The sequence below is a fragment of the Pongo pygmaeus genome, chromosome 1 (genome assembly GCF_028885625.2).
Source record: "Pongo pygmaeus isolate AG05252 chromosome 1, NHGRI_mPonPyg2-v2.0_pri, whole genome shotgun sequence".
NCBI classification, from domain to species: Eukaryota; Metazoa; Chordata; class Mammalia; order Primates; family Hominidae; genus Pongo; species Pongo pygmaeus.
Window position 1 is genome coordinate 121,914,311 of NC_072373.2, and position 25,595 is coordinate 121,939,905.

General features: G+C 36.2%; 1 protein-coding gene across 2 annotated transcripts in view; it reads left to right on the forward strand.

The window, feature by feature from the left end:
* Positions 1–25,595, forward strand: part of VAV3 (vav guanine nucleotide exchange factor 3) — a 399,285-nt gene that overhangs the window by 201,211 nt on the left and 172,479 nt on the right. For both annotated transcript variants that reach the window (XM_054494867.1, XM_054494871.2), the window contains 8 exons: positions 573–676; positions 1,953–2,052; positions 6,234–6,329; positions 9,783–9,851; positions 11,787–11,873; positions 16,078–16,163; positions 17,703–17,835; positions 18,223–18,332. In XM_054494867.1, the coding sequence (XP_054350842.1) occupies positions 573–676; positions 1,953–2,052; positions 6,234–6,329; positions 9,783–9,851; positions 11,787–11,873; positions 16,078–16,163; positions 17,703–17,835; positions 18,223–18,332 (785 nt within the window). The remainder of the gene's footprint in view (positions 1–572; positions 677–1,952; positions 2,053–6,233; positions 6,330–9,782; positions 9,852–11,786; positions 11,874–16,077; positions 16,164–17,702; positions 17,836–18,222; positions 18,333–25,595) is intronic.

A 25,595-nucleotide genomic window follows, 5' to 3' on the forward strand; every position in this document is an offset into this window, starting at 1 on the left:
CAGGACACCATTAATTGACCAAAGTACAAATCTACATGTCTGTGTCACAAGGACATGAGTCATTATTTTATCCTGTCAATAAAACATTAGGCACTTGGACAGTTTTATTTAAAAAATTTACAGTGATTATAAAACAAAAATAAGCTATACATATTTTTACACAAGGAATAAATTATCCTTTAATAACTAGTGAGATAATTTCTTTTTTCACAGGACACTGGCATTTCAACTGAGATCTGAAATTGCTGTTTCCCATCTGCATGGCCTGTCTCCCTCTCTTCTCCTCCCTCTCCTCTGCCTTCCTCTTATCTTCCTTCTTTTTTCTCCCTTCCTTCCCCTGCTCTCCCTCCTCCTCTTCTACCGTGTCCTCTCCCGCTGCTTCCTCCCCTTCCTCCCCCTTTCTATTCCCACTCTCCTTTTCCCTCTCTCTTTATTGGTGGAAGCAGTTTTATATATTGAGAGCATTCAGCATATCCTGCGTGGCAAGTCTAGCAACAAAAAGGATTCTGGGTTTGGGGTGTATTTTTTGGTTGTGATTCCTACTTTCCTTTCACATTGTTTTCTTTTCTTAGGAACTTGTAAAACTTCATCGGAACCTAATGCAAGAGATTCATGATTCCATTGTAAATAAAAATGACCAGAACTTGTACCAAGTTTTTATTAACTACAAGGAAAGGTAACTTTTGAAGTTTAAGTTTTGTGGGTCTTAGCTTGTAATTATAGTGAGGATTAGTATTAAAATAGCTAACAAATAGCGATTACTGCTGTTTATTACACTACTACCTGAGCAGTAATTAGGACATGGGACAATTACTTTCAGAGTAGTAGTTTGAGTTCTGTATATGTAATTAAAAAAGAAAAAAAGAAGAAGAAGAAAGGAGGTGGGGGAAAGGACCCAGTATGGTGCTTATTTTTTTGCATCGCAAATCAAAAGGCTAAGTTTCTTTTAGAGGCTTTATCATTACTGAGCGATGTAATCTTCAGTAAGTCATTTTAACTCTCTGAGCCTCTGTGTCCCCATCTGTAAACATTGGAGGTAGATTAGCTGGTGCCTAATGCTTCTTCCACTTTTCTTCCAATTCTAGTATTTTATGACACTCTATTTAGGAGTATTAGATTCACAGAGTCAGTTTCCCTTTTTAAGTTAAAAAAAAATCTCCTGACAACCTATATGAGTTGGAGTATCAAGAAATTTTGCTTAAAATATAATTATCTCTCTTTTCAAATCAAGCAACCTATTTCCTAGTACTAAGAAGTGGCTAATGAATTACTTTGCATCAAGTCTTCGATAAATATTCACATCTTATTAGTAGTGTCTTTTTTCCAGTGGAGAGTTAAGAGAAACAATAAACCAACTGACCTCTTTGCAAAATATTTGTATTACTACAGAGATACCTTCCCTGAAGTGGGTCAGATTCCATGTGATATGAGTTATCTTCTGTCCAGAACAGTTCAGGTCTCTCATTTTCCTCTCTTCAGATGATTTATGTTCCTTAATTAAAAAGTAGCAAGGAGTAAGAGGTTTAATAATGAAGGAGTTGTATGTAGTGATTGGCATAAAATTGTAATAGAGAATAAAACTTTCTGAGTGTTTAGAGATAAAGTTTATCTCTTGTAAGCTTTAACAGAAATTTTTGATTTTGTTTTTGGAATGCATTTATGTCTACTCAGATAACATTAACAGTCATCAAGCCAGTTTGTAAATTCTACCCGCCATAAAAATGTACATAGAATTAATCTCATTCAAAGTTGGAACTACAAATCAGTCATTACTATAAAAATGAGTGACCCTTATTCTATGGCTGTGTATGTGATATGTATTAAAAATAATTTCTACTGCTATTTTGGTTATCCCTAACTATGGTTTTAAAGAGATGAAGATTCTGCTTGTTTCCCCCTCCAGTTCATTCTTGGTTTTTGTCTTAGAGATTTCTTCTCTTTTTCCCTTTCAGATTGGTTATTTACGGGCAGTACTGCAGTGGAGTGGAGTCAGCCATCTCTAGTTTAGACTACATTTCTAAGACAAAAGAAGATGTCAAACTGAAATTAGAGGTGCCTATTTATTTTTAGTTTATGACATAAAGCAAAATAAACCTAAAAGCAAAATATTCCTCTTTATGATCAGTGCAGCAGTACATTTCCCATTATTTTAAATATAATTTCATGTCAATTTTATAAAATATTTAAATAGCTCTATAAAATAGTAATATGGTAGTAATAGTAACAGTCGTAAAAATCTAACATTTATGGCCCTGTGTTTTACATGCATTATCTCATTAGGTCTTTCTGACTCTGTGAGATAGGTGCAATTAATTTTCTCATCTTATGAGACAGCTGAAGTTCAGAGAGATTATGAATAACTTGCGTAGACAGTAAGAAGTGCAGGACGAGTGAGATATGTTAGATAATGTATACATAGATTTAAAATGTTTACTAGTTAGCTGGGCAGGGTGGCTCATGCCTGTAGTTCTAGCTACCTGAGAAGTTGAGGCCAAGGAGAATTCACTTGAGCCCAAGAGTTTGAAGCTGCAGTGAGCTATGATTGCACCATTGCACTTCAGCCAGGGTGGCAAAGCAAGACCCTGTATCAAAAACAAAATAAAAAAGATGTATACTAAAAATATGACATTTAGAGTCAGATGTATTAAAAGGGCATGCATATTGCCCACAAGAAAGAAGAGAAGACAAACACAAATATGATAGGATTAAATAACATGTGCTAAGCACTGTATAATAGGGCTCTGTAAGACTGAATCTACCCACTTCAGTGTGGGTAGATTGTAGAGGATTCATCTGAAGAGGCAGCATTTGAGTTAGGTCACCAAAGAATGGGATGAGCTTTGACAGATGAGATTCTATGGAGAGCATTCCTGAACAATTGGTATGTATTGACCAGAATAGTTGGGAAAGTTTGAGAGGTGGTACGTAGGCCAGTATAAACAGAGTGCATGATCACAACAGTATATAAGTCTAGAAACCTAGGTTAAGTTGTGTTTTTTCGTACATCATAGTTTTTTTTTTTTTTTTTCTCCTGAAGAGGAGTTCAAGGACTTCATGCTTTCAAAGAACTTTTGAATAATGTTTGTTGTATCAGTTACTGTATTATCCATGTATTTTGAATTTTATTGAATTTCAGGTAGAGATATAGAGCCAGCTCTTAAATTTAACAGTGTGTGGCTTATTTGCCTGTTTAATATCCCTTTTCCTATTCTTTGTTCAGTGTAGCACTGAGGTCAGGGGAGAAAGGGCAGGTGATTTTCAAATCAGAAGCCCTTTACTGTTTTGCCTCTCTGGCATGATTTCATAGCTCACAACTCCCACAAAGGGAAACTATTGCTTAGACAGTTTGCATGTTAACAGGCCACCAAGTAACTGTACTAGATACATGATCTTTTTGCCTTATATCTTAATATTCCTTCATTATGTTGACTTTAAGACTGGAGGTAGTTTGAGTCACCACTAAATAACATCCTTGTAACATTGTTAGTGCAAAGACTTCCTGCTCCTCTTTGGAGAATAGAGCCTCCTAAGTGTAGAGCTGTGAGCCACTGTGACTCAAAATATGATGATAAAATTAAATTTTACAACTTATACACCTACTTCCTAGTAGGGCAACATTAAAGCATTTTTTCTTAAAATAAAGATATAAAATTGTGCTTCCAGATAGTAGTCCGCAAGTTGTCAATCACACCTCCATTACATTCTCAGTCTTGTTTGAATGTTGTTCTTCTTTCTTTCAGAGTTATTGTCAAAGTTTTGCCCAATGACCATACTCTGGGACTCTAAGTATGTAGTTTTTGCAGTCAATGCTCGACTTAGGGAAAGAGAGGACATCAGGCTGAGTTTGAAAGGCACAGGAGGAGATGCCCCTGCTGTCCTTTCGTCAGCTTAAAAACCCACACTTCTAACCATAGTCCTGATTTGGAAGTATTAAGTCAGATACTTAGTGTAACACTTCAACAAATGCTCAGTGGGAGCTGCGCGCCGCAAGCCCCAGCATGATAGAAGGAAAACTGCCTTATTCTTGGTGTCTCTCTGCCTTCTTTGTGTCTTCTGTTTTGTGGTTATTTTTGTTCTTGTTGATTTTTTTTTGTCTTTTTCTTCTCTACTTTGGAACCAAGATAACATGGGGTGAAGGGCGATGAATCTCTTTATCTTGCCCTATCAGCCTGGCTCATCCTACCCCATTTTATTTTCCTTTACAATTGAATTGAGGCTAAGCAAGTGACTGGATGTTTTGGAAGGATTCTTTCTACCCATTATTTACTTTCAACATGAATAAGCATTTTACACTTGAGTCTCTTTCTCCCAGGTGTAGCTAATGCCAGCAATGTTGGTTTCTTTACTTCCTGAGCCTGTAACTTAGAATGTAAAGGAACTGATTTTTTTTCTTCAACATTTTGAAAGTAATTTGCATAATATAGTGAATTTTAAATGTATAATATTTCTGTTCCTACCACTGTGTTGGGATGGCATAACATAAGAAATATAAGCTACAACCTTAATTCCAAGGGCCTTAAAATGCAGCAGAGGAGATAAGACCCACTCATTATAGTAATATTAACAATGTAACTTCCTGTTTGAGACCCATGATCCAGAGCTCTCTACAATCTGTAGAAGTAAGAAACTGGTTGAAATACTTATCCTTCTAATGAACTGCAGTAATTGATGACACAGCTAGCATGTCAGGATGTGTCCCCAATTCATTTTGACTGATATCTGTAGACAAACATACTCATTAAGTCACTGATCATTAGAGTTAATGGTGTTTTTTTTGGAGCTCCTGATAATATATCATTCCATGTGCCAGAAAAACTAAGTGTGGGCAAAGAAGAAACAAACTTGTGAGCAAAAGTGTATTTTCTTAAGCACAACTCCATCCATGAACTGGAAAGGTCCTTGGGCTGGGATGTGCAATTGTGTCAGGATTTTGGACTTACGAGGTTGCTCACTAATAATATTATTTGTATGGCCCTTTATTTTTTTGAAGAACACCATAGTTATGTGAGAAACGGTAAAATCAGAAAAGTGACTTGTCCAAGGTCACACCGCTAACAGTTGCCAAATCTTGGCTTTAAGTTCATTCTTTGACACTTCAAAGTAATTTACTCAAAGTCATATTTATTATCAAAAGAACAAACCAGTCAATACTATTTTAAAATAAACCTTTAGGAAAGAAGAGGGTGAAATTAAATACAACCCAAGCCTTCTAAATCTTGGAGTTTAGTAGTAGGTTTATACTTGAGCAAAGTTTTAAAGTCAAATATTCCATTTCATTCAGTTCAGTAAATACTTATTAAGCAAATACTACATTCTTAGGGGCATACAGCACAAATCATATTGGAGTAGATATTACATATGATAATAATTAAAAGACCCACAAGACAGAGAGAGAGTACACACAATTGTGATTATAATTGTTACGAAAGGCCTAGGATTGTAGTTCTTAAACAGGAAGATGTGTTTTGCTGGAGGCTGGACAAAGCACATCATAGTTGAGGGAACTGAATAAACCAAGGCATGAGGGTGGGAAGACTATTGACACTTTTGATGAGTAGGGATGTGTTCTTGATGTCTGTTCTATAAGTCCACTGGGGGAAATTGGTGGGAAGTACAGCGATAAAGATAAACTGAAGAAGACCCTGGGGGGCCATGATTTTGCACTAGAGAAAATAATTTTCTTTTTCTTTTCCTTTTTCTTTTTTTTTTTTTTTTTTTTTGAGACGGAGTCTCACTCTGTCACCCAGGCTGGAGTGCAGTGGCACCATCTCAGCTCACTGCAAGCTCCGCCTCCCGGGTTCACGCCATTCTCCTGCCTCAGCCGCCTGAGTAGCTGGGACTATAGGCACCCGCCATCATGACCGGCTAATTTTGTTTTTGTATTTTCAGTAGAGATGGGGTTTCACCGTGATAGCCAGGATGGTCTCGATCTCCTGACCTTGTGATCTGCCCGCCTCGGCCTCCCAAAGTGCTGGGATTACAGGCATGAGCCACCGTGCCCGGCCAAGAAATAATTTTCATACACAAAATAGTTCTCTTTTATTCATATTTAGAGTTAAAATACTACAAGATTTGTTTTTTTAAATTGAAGATACTTTCTGTTATTTACAGAGAAGGATTGTTAAGGAAACAAGCACACTCATTTGTTCTATAATAACTGTTCTGCTTATGGCCTTTGCATCTTTTAATGTTTATGACTCCCTAACAAAGTGTTTTTAAAAACATTTCATTAGGAATGTTCCAAAAGAGCAAATAATGGGAAATTTACTCTTCGAGACTTGCTTGTGGTTCCTATGCAACGTGTTTTAAAGTACCACCTTCTCCTCCAGGTATGTAACTTAAAACAGTTTGTTTATTGTCCATTTATTCACTCAACAAAATATTAATGAAGCATCAACTACATTGCAGATATTCCATGTGTTGGGCCCAATCCCCTTAAAATTTTGAATTATTATTATAGTTAAGTGGGAAATAACAGAACAGCTGGACATTTTTTCTTCCTTTTAGCAAAGATGGTTCAGTAGTTGCCATAAATCACATTTTGTGTCCTTAAAACAGGACTGTCTAGAAAATAATTAAAAACAAGTCAAAACAAATAAAAATATTTTTTCAACCAAGTCTTCTGTAGTTATCAGTATTCATTTATGAGCACCTCAATATTGCAGTGCACTTGAATTTTGGCAGATTAATCATATTGGACCTTTTGCTTTATAACAGTAAGCCAAAGAGAATGGTGTCACATTCCATATTGCTTTCTACTATACTAAATTATAATAAGACTACATTTATTTTGAAGTGATTCTTGTTATAGCCCACAAAGCTATGGTTTCCACGGTTAGTCTTCTAAATGAGGGTGGAGAGTCTTATAAATTTAATTTGATAGCTGTACCAGGAGACTCATTAGTTCTGCTCCAAAGAAATGTCTTACTGTATTAGTCTGTCAACTCTGCCGATGCTTGTGAAATGTCATTTTAAAAAGATCTACTACCTGTATGTGAAATACAATTTTGCGTTGGCTGTGCTTTGTATATCTTGTATATTAAATTTCTTAAACTGTAGCTGCAAAATTATTAGTCATCTCTATTTTTGTTCTACTGAGAAATCAGAAAAATTCAAACCCTGATTATTCCTTAAAAATGCATGAAAACATTTATGAGACCTAAACTCAAAGCAACTTAATCAAATTGGATTTTATGAAAAAATAATAAGGACGACTCAGGCAATCAGTTTCCAAGGCATCCTGGAACTAAATACATGCCCAAAATAAGATAATAATTTATTTGGTAACTTCGGTGTAGTCAAGTATCAATTGAAGAATTTAGAAGGTACAGCTTTTAAAAAAATACCTATTTTGGTCCTTACAGGGTTTTACACGGACTTATAAAAGTATAAAATACAACTATACTTTTCTGAAATTTAGTAAACTGTTCCCCCTAATTTCCCTTGGGTTGTTTTATATTTAAAATTTTAAGAGTATGTTTAGTTCCATGATGATTTTTTAAAATAGGGAAATTTTTATTTGGATACTACACATAGGTAAAAATTCTAGAAATGTTTTTCCCTCTCAAAATTCTATGGAGTAAAATTGATTTGTTGTGTAGAAATTTGTTGAACAAATGTGGTTATCAATTTAGACTTTTTTACTTCCTACTGTGCTTTAGTGGGGAATCACTTGAAATGCTTGATGGTTCGAAACCACAGATTCACAAAGTTAGAATATCTTATGGTGGGTGATGGAGAACTTTAATAACATGACTTTTATTTAATGAAGTAAAAGTAACTTTTAAGGAAGAAAAGAATAGAATTTTTATGGATTTATTATACTTAATAGATTCTGTCTTTAGGTCCTGTTTATAGCAGAAACACTGGTAGTATTGGATTCATTAAAGATTTTTGTATGGCTTCTCTGTGCCAAACATAGTATTAGGCACTCGTGATATACAACAGTCCCTACTCGGATAAAGCTCGTCATTTAGAAAGGAAAAATGAAGTGTAGGCTGCCAAGTGTAACACAATATGATAGGTACATGTAAGGTACAGAACCAGCACAGTTAAAGGCCTAAATAATTATGTATAGGGAAGCTGGGGACTGGAGTAGAGGCCTCTGTCATAGAAGACTCCCCAGAGGAGTAACTCTTGAGTTGGGCTTTAAAGGAAGAGTAAGGGGTCAATAAGTAGATCAGAGGGGAAGAGCTTTGTAAGCAGAAAAAATAATATTTCTAATGGGATTAGATAGTAGAACATAATTTAAGAATTGCAATTAATTTAGTATGAATAGAATATAAGTTGTTTGGGTGAAAGTGGAGACAGAAATTGAGAGAAGTTTGCAGAATTCAGATCATGAGGAGTCTAGGAGGTATGGGTGACAACCTGAAACTTTTGTGGGGCATCACAGAAGTCTGAGTAGGGTAGAGATAGGATCTGATTTATATTATAGAAACCTACCCCTGATGACAATAGAGTGACTGGACTGTAGTGAGGAGACACTGCAAGTCAGAAGGCCAATCAGAAGCTCATTATGATTACCTGGTTTTGTTGTTTGTTTGTTTTAACAGAGGGTCTTTCTCTGTTTCCTAGGCTAGAGTGCAATGGTGTAGTCATGGCTCACTGCAGTTGGGCTCAAGCTGTCTTCCTGCCTTAGTCTCCCAAGTAGCTGAGACTACAGGCTCATGCCACCTTGCCCAGCTAATTTTTTTTTTTTTTTTGTAGAGATGGGGTCTTGTCATGTTGCCCAGGCTGATCTCAAATTCCTGGACTCAAGTGATCCTCCCATCTCAGCCTGGAGATGTGCTGGGATTACAGGTGTGAGCCACCATGCTTGGCAAACAGTTATCTGTTTGAAAAACGCGAGGATCTGAACCTAATTAGTGGCAGTGAGGATGGTTCCAAGGGGGCAGGATCAAAGTTAGCATCAGTAGGACATAGTAAGGGAGAGAGAACAGGGAGAAATCTGGGACACCTTTTAGGTTTTGGTTTAAGTGATGACACTGATGGAAGTGCCATCATTCAGTAAAACAGAAATAGGATCCAAGAATAGGATTCTGGGTGAAGATTGATTAAGTTTGGGGAATGTTGGATTTGAGGAGACTTTGAAATAATGAGGTAGAACCATTTAGTTGGACTGATGAGTCTGGGACTCGTGTGAATTTTGGGTTGAGCACATGCATTTCACAGTGATTCGCCCATGAGGTGATAGTTGACATTATGACAGTGGTTGTGATAGAATTTGTAGAGTATGTAAAATAAGGGGAAAAAAGAGGACTAGGGTGAAAACTTAAGGAACAATAACTTTCTAAGAAGCAGATAAAGAAGAAACTATGAAAGACTGAGGAGTAGGCAGAAATTTAGGATGGACAGATGAACAATTTTAACAGCAATAACAACAACAAATAGAACATCCTGATGTCCCTGAAATGAAAGGAGGGATGCAGTTAAAAGAATCAAAAGCTGAAGCCAAGAATAATAAATGAGTAAAAAGCGTGATTTTAATCATTATGGAATCTTTCATAACAATAGGGATCAATGTCAGTGTAATGGTGGTGGATAGAATTCAGATTCATCTTTGAAAAGAAAATGTCTCATATTGTGTCTCATGATTTTTTGGTGTCTAGTTGGTCTTCTTACAGTTTGAAATTTTTGATGGAAATGGAGCCCAGACATATTAGATTTATCACATTATAGAGAGAAAACCAATAATAATGGTTTATTTGTAAAAATGTTTTTTTTAGTATGTCTTAGTTTTAATTTGATGAAAGTGGTACTAAACCATATCTTCCAAATAGGAACTGGTCAAACATACCACTGATCCGACTGAGAAGGCAAATCTGAAACTGGCTCTTGATGCCATGAAGGTAGGGCAGATTCATCAGTAATTTGTTTGTATTTTTTATTCTTGCCTAAAGACAATGGAATTCAAATTGCATATATATATATGTGTGTATATATATATATGTATATATATGTGTATATATATGTATATATATATATGTATATATATGTGTATATATATGTATATATATGTATATATATATACACACACATATATATATACATATATATATATACACACACACACACGCATATATACACATATATATATACACACATATATATACACATATATATACACACATATATATACACATATATATACACATATATATACACACATATATATACACATAAATAAAATATTATGACATGCCTATGTATAATACACATTTGTTTTTAGTGGGGACAACTGGATTTTTTTTTTTTTTTTTTTGCTGGAATAGGTATCCTTGCATGGATTTAATTGTTAGATAACACATAAAACTAAGAAATATATTAAAATCACTTAGATACAAGTATAAAAACTTTCATAACCATGGGGAATTATTTAATATCATATTTTTTTCCCATTCTTTTCATGATGACTAATAGAAAATGTTGGCTTGTGTAAGTCATAGGCCAGCTGGTGGCTTCAGAACCCCGTGTAACTTATTTTCCTCATATGAGGATATCTGCTAGGTTTACCCTTGTGGATGCTATGGCTTAATACAAGTGAATTTGTTTGTTCAGTTTTCAGGGAAATACGTACGAATAGATAAAGACAGACATTTTGAACATACTGGGGAATATGTAAAACCTCAGTTTCCACATTATGTTAAATAAAAATGACTTTGAAACGAAATAATATTTGCCAATAAATTAAAGCGTAGGCAAATATTTGTTCTTTAAAACAAAATGGCAAGGTGACCCTGCTCAGAGCAGTGCATAATTACTTAACTGTGTCCTTGTACCAATTTGTGTTAGCTTCGCTCTTTGGCTGATTGTCTACCACTAACAGGAAACGCCACATAATTATTTATTATTATTATTAAAAAGTCAAACCAAGTTCCAAATTTTAAAGAAGTCGTTTATGGATCTATCCTATGAAAAGTCAGACTTCCATTTAGAACAAAGTTAGTAACTGCTTTTTGCAGAGTTCTGTCCCTACTGTTGCAGATGAATTTAAGAGGGTAGAGAAAAAAGAAAAAGAGCTCAGAAAACAGGAAAATCTGGAGCACATGTAACAAAAATAGCTAGTTACAGTATGGAAAGATTAGCTAATGTTTCCTCAAATATGAGAAAAGACATTTTAAAATAGGTGAAGGCACATGGAAAGACACGGCCAGCATTTTATGTTCACTTTAATTCATGAATTAAATTTAGTTCCAGCATGTTGTGCTATTTAAATAGTTCCTCACCTCTCCTTTACTTCTCCTGAATCCATAAACGGGTTAACTCTTTAAAATTGAACTGGTTTCCTTGACTGAATGCTCTCAGGAACCAAGAAGACTAGCTGATTGCAAAAATAAAACAGTCTTGCTAGATTCATTATCTAACTTTTGGTTACTTTTCTCATGCTAATCGTTCATGATTGCCCTTCTTCTAACCTGTGTAAAAATATCATGCTCTCAAGGTCAGTAATTAACGTGCTTGGAATTTCTATTCTTCCGACCTAGTTTCCTTTTTGTTGCTCTATTGCGGTATATTTTGTTTTGTCTTTTAAGGCAACAACATCCTGACTCTTCTCAGTGGTGTGACAAATGACAGCTCTTCAGTCTTCCCAGCTGTACTTCAGACATTTTAAAATTGCCTCTGTGATGCAGCTTTGATTGACTGGGCATTCATTTTATTGTCTTTGAAAAGTTACGGTGGTTACTTTTACCACTAATGGAATTAATGATGTGTTTTCTTTCAAAGCAGTTTGCGTCTCTAATCTTAGTGTGCCTTCTTTTTCTACCCTTTTCTTTATTGTCTAGGACTTGGCACAATATGTGAATGAAGTGAAAAGAGATAATGAGACCCTTCGTGAAATTAAACAGTTTCAGCTATCTATAGAGAATTTGGTATGTAATTATCTTTCCATCCAGCTTCCCCTCACCCCCACATCAACGACATTCTAGGAGTTGTTGTTGAAGAAAACATAGTTTACCTTCAAGTTTCTACTGTTGGAGTTTGTTGCCAATCCCTTTGTTTGGCAGTGTTCACGTGGGTGTCTGAGGGCACCTGCGACCTGCTTGTGTCTAGGGACTTTGTGATGGCTTGTCCCTCTTACCATAGTCACACTCTGCCTCTTCTCCCAGCAGTCTGAATCTAAATATAGGAGTCCACTTTTTTTTTCTTTTCTTTCCCTCATCCCCATACATACTCATGGCTGATTCCTATTCATTTATTCATTTTACATAGATTTGCTGTGTGACTATTATGACCCAGACACTTTGCTTGGGGCTGGGACTGTAACTGTGAACAAGATGGTCTCAAGATTGAGGAGACAGTTTAAAAAAAAAAGAGTTAAAAATGCCATATTGAGATTAGTGCTGTGAACTGGCTGCTATAACTGAGGCTTATAAGGGGAGTCCTAGTTTAGATAAGTTGGTTAGAAAAAGTCCTTTTAAGTCATCTGAACTGAGACCTAGCAGATAAGAAGCAGCCAGCCACACGAAGATCTAGGGGAAAGTGACCTAGGCAGAAGCCGTAGCAGGTGAAATGCTCAGAGTTGGGCGAGAACCAGGTGTATTCAAGAAGCGGAAAGGTAAGAGTGGCTGGAAATGGAGAGTGAAGGGAAGGATGGTGGGCTCTGAACCATGAGGAATGGTCAGGGCAATTGCATAGCACAGCCTTGTAGGCCGATATGCTGAACTGAGATTTTATTGTGACTGCATGGGAAGCTATTAAAAGGTTTCTATCAGGGACTATTACAACAGACTGATTGACATTTCCAGAAGATCCTGTAAGCAGGCAGCCCAGCCAGCAAGCTGTTGAAGTGGTTTCAAGAGAGGATGCAGCCCTGGATTAATCTGTGGGCAGTGCAAATAGAGATGAGTGAATTTAAGATACGTTTTTGGTAAAGCAATTTCATCGCTGCTTTCTCTGAAACATTGTGAACCTGTCTCTTTCTTTTCACACATGCAGCCACATAACCATTTCAGGACACCATCATCTGCCAGTTTTCCAGTCACAGTAGCCTCTCATCATCTCTTCATATAGTTGCATTTCCAAAATGTGGATTTCTCAATTTACTCTCTTTCTCAAATTTGTCAAGATTTTTTTGTTGTTGTCTTCAAGATTCAGTCAGTATTCCTTGGCATGATATTTAAGGTCCTCAGTGATCTGGACTTAAGCTATTTTCCTGAACCCCTCCAGCTAATAACTGCCCATACACTTTACATCGTGGATATTTTGCTGTATTATAAGGTCTCCAATTTGACATACGTTTCTACAGTTCTGCCTTTGATTGTAATCTCAGAGCCTAGAATGTTTTTTTCCTATTCCCTATCAAATTTATTCAAGGTTCATCTAAAATAAATCCCTTTTCCTAATCTCCTATTATTTTTCCTCTTTAGAATTCCATAGCATATTTCTTGGACAGCTGTGTAGCCTTTAAAAAATTGTGGGAAAACATATATAGCATTGGCCGGGTGTGGTGGCTCACACATGTAATCCCAGCACTTTGGGAGGCCGAGGCGGGCAGATCACCTGAGGTCAGGAGTTTAAGACCAGCCTGACCAACATGGTGAAACCCCGTGTCTACTAAAAATACAAAAACTAGGCAGGCATGGTGGCACGTGCCTGTAGTCCCAGCTACTGGGGAGGCTGAGGCAGGAGAATTGCTTGAACCCAGGAGGCGGAGGCTGCAGTGAACCGAGATCGTGCCACTGCACTACAGCCTGGGCAACAGAGCGAGACTCCGACTCTGTCTCAAAAAAAAAAAGTATATGTGTGTGTGTGTATATATATATGTGTGTGTGTGTATATATGTGTATATATATATACACACACACACACATACACACACATTAATGTTATATATAGCATTAATTTGCCATTCTAATTATTTTCAAATTAGAAGTGCATTCATGATGTTGTGTGACCATCTCCAAAACTTCATCTTGCAAAACTGAAACTCTGTACTCATTAAACATGAACTTCCCATTCTTCTCTTTCCCTGGCCCCTGGAAACTACCAATCTACTTTCTATCTCTGTAAGCTTAGCTACTCTGGGCAACTTATATAAGTGAAATCATACAATATTTGCCATTTCATGACTGGCTTATTTTACTTAGCATAATGTCTTCAAAGTTCATCCTTGTTGTAGCCATGTGTCAACATTTATTTTTTTGATTTCCATTTGTTTAAAGCTGAATAATATATCATTTTATATAAATACCTCACTGTTTTTCGTTGGTGAACATTTGGGTTGCTTCCTTCTTTCAGCTATTGTGAATAATACTGTTATATTATTATTGTCACAGGTGTACCAATATCTATTCAAGTGCCTGCTTTCACTTCTTTTAGTTATATACTCGGAAGTGGAATTCTGGGTTGTATGGTCATTATGTTAATTTCTTGAAGAATTGCTATACCATTTTCCACAGCAGCTGCCCCACTTAACATTCCTACCACCAGTGCACAAGGGTTTCAGTTTTTCCACATCCTTACCAACACTCACTATTCGGTTTGTTTGGATAACAGCCATCTTAATGGTTTTAAAGCAATATCTCATCATGGGTTTGATTAGCATTTTCTTAATGACTAATGATGTTGAATATTGTCTTTGTGTGTTTGCTGGCCATTTGTATATCCTCTTTGGAAAAATGCCTATTCAAGTGCTTTGCTCATTCTTGAATCAAGTTGTTTTTTGTCTTTGTGTTGTAGACGCTCTTTATTTGTATCCCGGATATCAATCCCTTATAAGACACATGGTTTGCAAATACTTTTCTTGTGTCTGTTGGCTTTTCACTCTGTTGATATTGTCTGTGATGCACAAAAGTTTTTAATTTTGACAAAGTCCCATTTATCAATCTCGAAGAAATCATTGCTGAATCCATTGTCATAAAGTTTTTCCCTGTTTTCTTGTAAAAGTTTTATAGTTTTAACTGTTATGTTTGGGTATTTGAAACATTTTTAGTTATTCTTTATTTATGGTGTAAGGTAGTGAAGGGCCTACCTTTATTCTTTTACATGTGGATATCCAGTTTTCCCAGCACCATTTGTTGAAAAGCCTATTCTTTCCCTATTTAATGGTGTTAACCTTGTTGGAAATCATTTGACCATATATGTGAGGGCTTATTTCTGGGCTCTCTACTATTCTGTTGGTCTTTATACCTGTTTGTATGCCAGTGCCACATGATTTTGATTATTGTGGCTTTGCAATAAGTTTTGGAAACAAGTCAGTAAGTATGAGACCTCCAGCTTTGTTCCTTTTCAAGATTGTTTTGACTATTCAGAATCCCTTGAGATTCCATAAGAATTTTAGAATGGAATTTTCTGTATGTGCAGAAAACATCACTGGGATTTTGATAAGATACATTTATTTTTATATTTATAGTGTTAATCACACATCTCTGCCCTTTATTAAAATGGAATTTCTGAATGTTAGTGATTTTCAGTCAATTCTTTTTTCCCCTAGCGTGTACAGTAAGTGTTCATAAACACTTAAAAATAATTTAGTTGTCAGCCTCTGGGAAAATAGCTCATTACTTTAAATCATTAACTCAGAGCTTTTCATCCTCGAGGTCCTAGCTCAAGAAAGTCAGCCTGGACTTTATAGACCAAATTAGCATGTACCCGCCCCCCCCGCCCCTTTCTGTACTCCTTCGTGGCAATTGTGCATTTGTAATTGCATGCTTCTGTGAATATTTGTTCCTCCACTGGGCAGTGTGCTTCATGAGGGTAGTGTCTGTATCATTTTGCTGTACACCTGTTATGGTGGTTGGCACGTAGTAGATGCTCAAAAAATATTAGTTGCCGAACTGTCTCGTAATTTGGACCCTTCCAGTTGAGTCTTTCTTTTCATAGCTAATTTCCCCTTTAAGAATATATAATAATTAAAATCAATTGATGTCCTTGACATACCCCCTGGGATTACAGAGGACACACTTATTTGCCATGTAGACCTGAGCTTTTTAGAGTAAGTATGCTTTAAAAGTATAAAAAATGATAACATTTTAATGTAATAAGGTAGTTGTCTTGAGTAAATATCTCTACTAATATTTGCTTTTATTTTCATGTGATTATGAAAAACTCTGACATGTACATTTTATATTTTAGAACCAACCAGTTTTGCTTTTTGGACGACCTCAGGGAGATGGTGAAATTCGAATAACCACTCTAGACAAGCATACCAAACAAGAAAGGTAAGAAAAGAAGAATACTATTTTGAAAATAAGTAATTAGTGTCAGAAAACTGTGAAAACCTTAAAGACAATTTTTCCAGTGTGAAGTAGGGGAAAAAAGGAAGAAATACAAGGAGACAGACCAACCCATGATTTCTAAATTTTTAAAATCTAGATTATCTTAGGTATTCCCACCTGGGTTCTGGTATCTATTAATTTGTCTAAGTTATTAAGAAGGAAGTAATAAGTATAGATGATCAGCTAGGATACATTAAAATGAGAAGAGCGATAAAGTAAGAACAGATAGCTACCATAAAAACATAATTGAATTTTTGGAATGTATTTTTAAATAACTAAAAATAATAGAAAAATGCCCTAAGAAAGAAGATTAAGTGAGAATCACATAGTAATATTTTCTTGAGGGAAATTTGCAGATATAGTTCTTGAAGATTAGTAAGCTTGGCCTGGAGTCCTTAATTATGTATATATGTAATCGTCAAACGGAGGTTTTTGTGGTTGACAATGATCGTTTTCTGGAATCTTTGGAGAAGTGAAAGCCAGCAGGGGGCAGCATCAGCTCTTGCTTCCTCCTCGATAACCCTGGTTCCATAGGTCCTTTAAACCTCTCTGGGAGAAATAGACGTTAAAAGTGATGCAAGTGTTACAGCCCTGTGAATGTGTCATTATCATTGTGTATTAAAAAAAAGTGTGTTAATCACTGAGAGTTTATAAAAATACACAAGTATTGGTATTGGATGATGTGGTTATAAGGTTTATTTTCTCCCCCAAGTTACATTGTTCTTAATAAGAAAACAGAAATATTAACATGTAAATTTCACCATAACGTTTTCAGTTTACACTTGGCTCATATACCATTCAATTTGGGTTTTTAGGTGGTCAATTAAATCATGAGGAACAACATAGAGGGTAAAAGCACAGTTTCCAAAATTAGACCTGTTTGTGAATCCTGTTACATGCCTCACTAGCAGTGTGACCTTGAGCAAATTATCTAACTTCTCTAAGCCTCAGTTTCCTCCTCAGTAAAATGAAGATGGCAATGATATCTACCCAGCATGTGGTCTTGGGGATTTAAATTGAGTCATGTTTGTGAAAGGGATGAACCACACTTCTCAAGGCATTCTGGCTGATTCCTAGTAACTTCAGTAGAAGCTGCTACGGATGTCGTTAATATTATTCTATACGTTTTTAGCTTTTAAATTAAAAAAGAAGGTAATTGCTCATGAACAAATTTTATGGCTTATCTCACTTGGCCCTTTCAATAACTCTGCAGTGTGCATTTTACTCTTACTATGATTTTTGCCCATTTTTAAAATGAGGGAACCAAAGCACACTGAGGCCATTTATAAGGTAAAGGGAAGTTCCGCACACAGTTCTTCTAACCTCAAATACCCCATTGTTTTCAATGTATGATGCTACCTGTTGTCTTTAATGCAAAGAAAAAAACATTTGGTTGCTTTAATTATATCTTACCAAAAAAAATTAATACACATGCTTCTAAACCATTTAAAATCAATCAGTTAATCAATCTCTTTTTCCCAGGCATATCTTCTTATTTGATTTGGCAGTGATCGTATGTAAGAGAAAAGGTGATAACTATGAAATGAAGGAAATAATAGATCTTCAGCAGTACAAGATAGCCAATAATCCTACAACCGATAAAGAAAATAAAAAGGTGACTTTTTGGAAACTAATAACTGTAATTTACTTATAATCTTGAATATTAAGGAAAAGTATGATAATACATTAATGTGAGATATGGCTTATCAATCCAGATGTTTTTGTTTCTAGAGATTGATTAGGTACATACCTTTGTGAGAAATAACTGGATAATGCCACAACCAGATCTGATCATTTCTAATGCCCTAATGATCCAGATAATAAAATACATTTGGCATAGAAATTGTTATAGATATGAAGTTGACTACAATAAGCTTGATTGTTCAGTTTGTACATTGATAATATTGTGAGGGGTTTTTGGATAGTTGTGGTATTCTTGTGAATTTAGAAACATAATGTTATTAATGATACATATTAATCTAAAGAATATTAATTTTAACAGTGGTCTTATGGCTTCTACCTCATCCATACCCAAGGACAAAATGGGTTAGAATTTTATTGCAAAACAAAAGATTTAAAGAAGAAATGGCTAGAACAGTTTGAAATGGCTTTGTGAGTATTTCTATTTTTAAAAGTGCTTTTATTTTTACTACTTAAATCACTTATGAATAATGAACAACCAATAAGCGTACTCTAATGCTTGTAGCATGTGTAATGTGTACAGAGACAGGGGAACGTTTTTGCTGTGAGCAGGAGTGCTACTAGGCTGCTGGCTGCTTGATAACTTTGGTCTCCTAGGAGTGGAGTTTTGTTGAATTCCTTCAAAAAGAAGAAAGAGGGCGCTCTAATCTTCTGTTTGACTTTCTTATAGGAATGTTTTAGTTCTTTAGCTCTCAGCAGCCCGAGAAAATATTAATTATTCTAATGATAAACTTTTTATGTAATAACTATATTTTAAAATTATATACCTTTAAATAGAAATGCCTCCATGTGTACATACACAAACAGGATATGTAAATGCATATATCTTATTTTTAATAGAAAGATTGAATTATTCTCTCTGTTTTAACTCACTTATTTGAATCTTGGCTAAAATGCTTCATGTATTTAAGGAATGCTTTAAGGGCTTGATTTCTTTAAGTGGCTTTTGGTTCCACTGAGGAGGAAGCTCAACAAAGAGGTAGAAAATAAACCAACCCTGTTTCAAAAGGAATGACATTCTGAGATGTAATAACCAAGAACATGTCATTATAGGTGTTTCTTTTCAGTTTCGATGTTTAAGGATTGAAAGGTGCACAATGACCCTTTTCGTGGAAATATATAGGATACCCTGAAATAAAACTGTTAGCAAAAGGGGAAATTAAGGAAAACTACATTTAGAATTTGTTTCATTTGGGTTCTAAGATTATTTACCACTTGTTGACAAATTCTATCGTTTTTTTCTTTGTTTTAAGAAATGCTCATGTTAATGTAAACTAGGGGTAGGAATAGGATGTTTTATTGTGGTTCTGAAATTAGGAAAATAAAGATTCTCAAGGTTATTTTATCTAACATTTTAAGAGACAGGATTCTATAGCCAAACTATTTAAGCTTATAAAGATAATTTACCAGTTGTTGATAAATTCTATCAATTTTTTTTCCTCGTTTTAAGAAATGCTCGTGTTAATGTAAACTAATGTTAATGTAGAAGTAGGATGTTTTATTGTGGTTCTGAAATTAGGAAAATAAAGACTCTCAGGATTATTTTATCTAATATTTTGAAAGACAGGATTATGTAGCCAAAATATTTAAGCTTATAGTCAATTCTGAGTTCATCTATTATGACTGTCATGAACTGGCTGCATAATGAAAGCTAAGTTATTTAACCTCTCACAGCCTCAGTTTCCTCATCTGTAAAATAGGAATGATATTTATTTCAAATTCCAGGTAATATGTATCAGCAGAGTGCTAGCCAAATAGTACAATACCAGCTATGCGATATTGAACAATAGGTGATATCTATCATTATTGCTATTATTATTCATAATAATTGCATTTGGGATTCTAGTATACTTATGAGTACTTATAAAACTACATAACATCTTCCAGTATATTATTTTTTCCTTTTAGGAAGTCACTTGGAATTGAACAATTTGAATTGGAGTGATAGGATGCTCGGGTTAGTGGTAATATGCAAAGACAGAGCTGATCTCGAGCCTTTGCTCTTATATGCTAGGCTATTTTTTTTTTTTTGATGGGTTTTGTTTGGCTGTATAATCTTCAGGTGAGTGAAGGAATGTCTGCAGAGAAGGAAAGTTGAATTTCATGTCCTAGAGCAGGCAGGTTCCTTGGACTCTATGATAGACATGTCAGTCACTATTTTGTTCAGTTGCCGTAAAACAAACAGTTAATTTGTGGATATGAGAGACTTGATGGCCAGGTGTGATGGTTCATGCCTGTAATCCCAGCACTTTGGGAGGCTGAGGTGGGCGATTCACCTGAGGTCAGGAGTTCGAGATCAGCCTGGCCAACATAGTGATACCCCATCTCTACTAGAAATACAAAAATTAGCCAGGTATGGTGGCGCATGCCTGTCGTCCCAGCTACTCGCGAGACTGAGGCAGGAGAATCGTTTGAACTTGGGAGGCGGAGGTTGCAGTGAGCTGAGATTGTGCCACTGCACTCCAGCCTGGGTACTAGACTGAGACTCTGTCTTGAAAAAAAGAAAAAAAAGAGATTTGACAAGATAAATACTATTGTCAGCATTTGGCTTCTGTCCTTAAGTGTGGTCACCTTGTAGTCTGAGATAGCTGCTAGAGCTCTAGGTATAAAATCTATGTTCTAGGTAGCAGAAAGTAGTCCCACTTTTATGGATTCCTTGTAGAAATACCACTCGCTTCTGTTACATAATACTGACCAACATATACTCATGTGGCCACACCTGCCAAGGGAGGCTGGCAAATAAAACCTTTATTCTAGGTAGGATTCTTCCTGGCTAAGAATTAAGGTTCTTTTACTGTGGAAGAAGGGAGGAATGGGTAGTTGTAGGCAACCAGCAGCCACCGCCTTACAGGTTTATACATATGGGGTATGTACGGATGGATTTAAATTGTTCCGCCACAATAAGGATGGCTGCAGCACATGCACAGAACCTGGGATTCTTAATCTTTGATTATTTTCCAAGCACCTCAGCAATATAATAACACACCAGTAGAAGTAGTTTTTGTTGTTTTAGAGTTCTGTTGAATGTCCATGCAGATATTGAGAGGGTAGAAGTATCTTTTTGGAGAATTGCTCAGAGTTGAAGTTGAGGGCTTCTATAAATAAGGGTTATATTATATATGGTAAAATAAAATCTGAGCAGGCATCAGAATATTCCATTGTTTTATTTCCTTCTTCTTTGAAGTTCATCATGTAGGAAAGCCCTGATAATGTCTGCTTCCAGCTTTGCAAGACAGGTTTTGCCTGTCTGATGCTCATAAAAATAGAATAATATAGGTAAATCCTGAAGTTTGATTTTGCCTATGGTTCAAATTTTGCTGCTTATCCATTATTAAATCTGTAGTACTCCTTTTTGATAAGTCACAGAGAATAAAAGAAAATAACTCCTGCAGCATCCATGACAATGCATGAAGAACAGCAAGCCTTGTGTATCTCCACAGGATGGCTTCTTCCCAGTGTCTTTAGCATCAACATGAGTCCCTTGAGTTCCCCTAGAGCGCTCTGGACTATTGCTTTAAGGAATTCTGAAAAGGAAAGGGAGGCATTGGTGAGAGGGTGGAGGGAAATCAAGGGAGCTGATATTTTTAAGAGTGTTGAAATGCTTGCCATTTCTATTTACAGAAGATGGCAATTCTGTTTATAGGATGATTGGATCATTTTTATTTAAAATTATTGCAAATCACTGTTAAGGCACTTAAAATACTACGTTAAGCCTCTAAATTAAGGCTCTTAATTTAGAACATTGAATAAGGCCATGGAAAAGCATGAACACTAATAAACAGTAAGTATCTAGTGAACACAAATATTCTCCCCGGAGGTGACCTAAATCTCAGCCTCTGTCTCTCCCAAGCACATTCCCATCCTTGCTCAGCAGTCATGTTCTCTGACCTTCTTTGGCCATAACCACTTCCAGCATTTAAAATATGCAGTGAACCACATTAGAACCTGGCAGACCTCCACAGGAAAGGCTGAACAAAGAGAAAAGTAGCAGTGACCCACTTGGATAGGGCAGGAGGATTTTTTTCCCCCTTTTTTTTTTTGTGATAAGTGGTAGCAGGACTGATATGTTCTTGAGGTTGTTGGAAAAGTTATTGAGCCAAATAGACCAAATAGAGTGCAAGGGCTGTAGTTCTGGGGAGCATAATGTAAATGATGTATTTAAATCTTTAAGAGGCTGATCGATATGCATTGCTTACTTTTGTTTATTCCAAAAGGGTTTTTTTTTTTTTTGTCACTAACTGTCTCTCACAATTCCATTTAGTCATATGTGAAACAGGATGGCAAATGGTTTTATTGGGTTAAGCTGGTTTTCATAATCATGCTGGAAAATATGGATATAACTGCCTATAGCAATGTTCAAAATTTTGTTAAGAAGCTATGGATATGTTTTCCCCAAATCCAATATACCCATTGTGCTTTTATGAATTTTTCTATGAGATTTAAATTAATAAACCTTGTCATACCCATTTTTTAGCTCAGGAAACTAGCAGTCACAGGAGCATTTGAGCAAATGTGTACAAGTTTGATGCTGTATCATTTACAGTACAGTTGAGGATCTCAGTTCACAGGAGTTTCTTTATCCATAAGGGTGCTAAAATAAGCAACTGGACTCAGATCTTGGCATCTAAAACTGGAGTCCGGGTTTTTTGTATTTTTTGTTTTTGTTTTCTCACTGTGAATAGGATCTAGCAATCAGACAGTTTTCTTAAATGTCCCAGGAATAAGTTAAACCTGAGTAAAAAATAAAGAAGTATAATTATATTTAAGTTAGTGCAAAAATAATTGGGGCTTTGCCATTACTTTTAATGGCAAAAAATGTTTGTTTGGTTTTTTTAGAAAAGAAAAGTTAGCAAAAGAAAAGGTAAAATAAGAGGCATACCATAAGCATCACATATGGTAGAAACAGGTAGATTCAGAATTAACCTTCATAGTGTTTTTTGAAGGGAAATGAAAGGTCCTCTTGCCTAGAATTTCTTCTGACCGACCTTGGCCCAGTTTTTGAAATTCTAACAATTCTCATTTACCCCCTTGAATGAAGAAAGACCCTTTGAGATGCATATGCCATCACTACTGCGAGTATCTAAGATTTCTTGACTGTGTAATAAGTGCCTGGCACAGTTCTACATGGCTTACCTAAGGGAAAATAGCATAGAGGTCAGGTATGTCTACTGAAATATTAGCCCAGTATGTTTATCTCTTAAACACAAGGACTAATGGTAGTGGGACGAAGAGAATGAGAATGGGGGATGGAGATTCTAGAGCTCTGGAGGGACTCTGGGACCAGGATGCACTATCCTGTTGGTCATCCGGAGGGGCAGCCCCTGCCTGAGCTTTGCATTTCCCAGAATGAGCCCTGAGAGGACCTTCACTGTTGGGATGGAGCAGGGAGTGAGAATGTAGCCGTTAAGCTCCACAAATCACATTTAATCTGAGGCACAGTGTTTCTTCTAATTTATTCCCCATCTACTTCCAGAAGGAATTTGAAGTCACTCACAATAAAAAGCACACATGCTGCAGAATTAAAAAGAAAAATTTAAATAATCAGAGGTCAAATAGAACAGTGTTTCCAAGTATTATCTTCAAACTCAGGCTCCACTAGACAAGAATATTTTCTTGACGTTTACTTTCTGTAGTTTATATGATAAAAACAAAAAGCATGTTTCTCACATTTCAAATCTAGAGTTATATTTCATCAAACATAATTTGTTTTAATCTAAAAATATTGCTCAGATATTTTGAATACCAGAGAGAGAATTACCAGAGGAAATTTTATTCATTCTGCAAATATTTATCGTGCACTTGCCTTGTTGCCAGACACTGTTGGAAGCCCTGGGCATATAACAATGAGGGAGCCGTTGCAATTGAATTTAAGTATTATTATTTCTAAATATAATAATATTCTGTTAGTATATAATGGATTAAGTTTCAGGACTGAACTCTTGATATTTCTATTCAAATCATCTCTTCCTTTAACCCCATTTACTTAAGGATCAACATATGGAGTCCCAAGAATTACGCTTGATACAGCCCCCTCTCTCCACTTGTAATCAATCTCTCACCAGTCTCTGCACATCAAATCTGAACACCTGCCTGAACTCTCCCTTGCCACCCCTGGTTTATGTCTTCTGCATGTCTCTTTAGCTATTCCCTACCTCTTCCCAACCAGTCCTTCTTCACAAGCATCAGAGTGATCTGATGGTGTTCTGCCCCACTTAAAGGCTCTGTTGGGTGTTTATTGTACTTGCTATAACATCAGAGTTTTCGCTAGGATGGAAGAAGGCCCTGACTGGTTTTCTTCCATCCATCTTTCCAGCCCCATCTCCCATCAGTTTTCCCTGTGCTTGTTTCTTTTTTTCTAGTTAGATTGTGTGTTTCAGTTCTTAGAGAATGCCCAGGCCTCAGATATTCACACATAAGCTTTCCCTGCCAGGCCTGGTCTTTCCTCCTGTTCTTTGAGTAGCTGGTTCTATATCCTGCAGGTCTTGGCTGTAAATGTTACTTTGTGAGGGAGATCTGTCCTGACCCCTATGCTAAGTGAGTAATACCACCTTTTCTATATTCTCTCACAATTGTATTTATATTGCCAGACAAAAATTATCCAAGCATCCTGTTTACTGCCTTCCCTTCGTCCAACAATCCCTCTGCCTGTTAGAATCTGAGGTCGTCTCAGTTTTACTTCTCTTTTCTCCTAAAGAATAAGGATTCTGTTTTGTTTATTGGAAGAGAAGTTAAGTTGAACCTCATGGTTAGAGATGTGGGAAAGGGGAAAAGAAAGCCTCATGGATCTGGGAATGGAAAGAAAGTATTGGGTTTGTTTGGTGTGAGTAAGGCTCTGGGATAGCTATGGCGTCTGAGGGATTTGAGAAGGGAAAAAGGCCTTCTGAGATGCAGGTGTTTGGAATCTCAATTTATCTTTCCTTTATGTTCTTTGAAATGCTAAGTAAAGAATGAAATTATCTTTTGTTTATTTTGGTGTACCTTTAGTGGCCCAAGGCTGAACTGCCTGGGCCCATGGAATATGGGGTTGCCATTAGATATATTTGCCTATTTAATGTCTGTTTCTTGCATGAGGGCAGGGATCTTGTCCCTGTTGTTCACATGCATGATCTTTCCTAGCACAGTATCATATTTTTGTTGTAAATTTGAAATTTTACTCTAAGTTTTCTGACAACCAAGACAAGGGGGAAAAAAAAAGACTTGATGAGTTGTGGCATTCTTATTGTGTGACAAAATATTATAACAGCCCTTTGGAGGAGAGACTTTTTCCTGTATGGTAAGAAGTCTATATAGTGTGGATCCTTAGGTAGGAGACATTGAAAAACATGTTCTCTACCAGCAGCATTAGATTTTTTGAAATTCTTGAAGTTGATGCCATAGATGAGTATTTCTCTTTTATGTAAGCCTTCAACTATGTAATTGCAGTTTTGCTAAGGCATTTTTATAGACACCTAACCTGATGCTAGCCCTTCCAGATGTTTCTTTCTAGTAGTCTGGCTTGCTTGGATAAAATTTTTGGAACCAAACAGGATGGGCAATTCTCATTTTATCTAGCCTGTCATTTAAGTAGCACTGATCTCACTCATTTGTATATTGAAAACTGTAGAAAATATGCAACTCCTGGTATTTGGGGCCTCCTTGCTCCTTGGAGATGTAGACAGAAGTTAGCCCAGATTC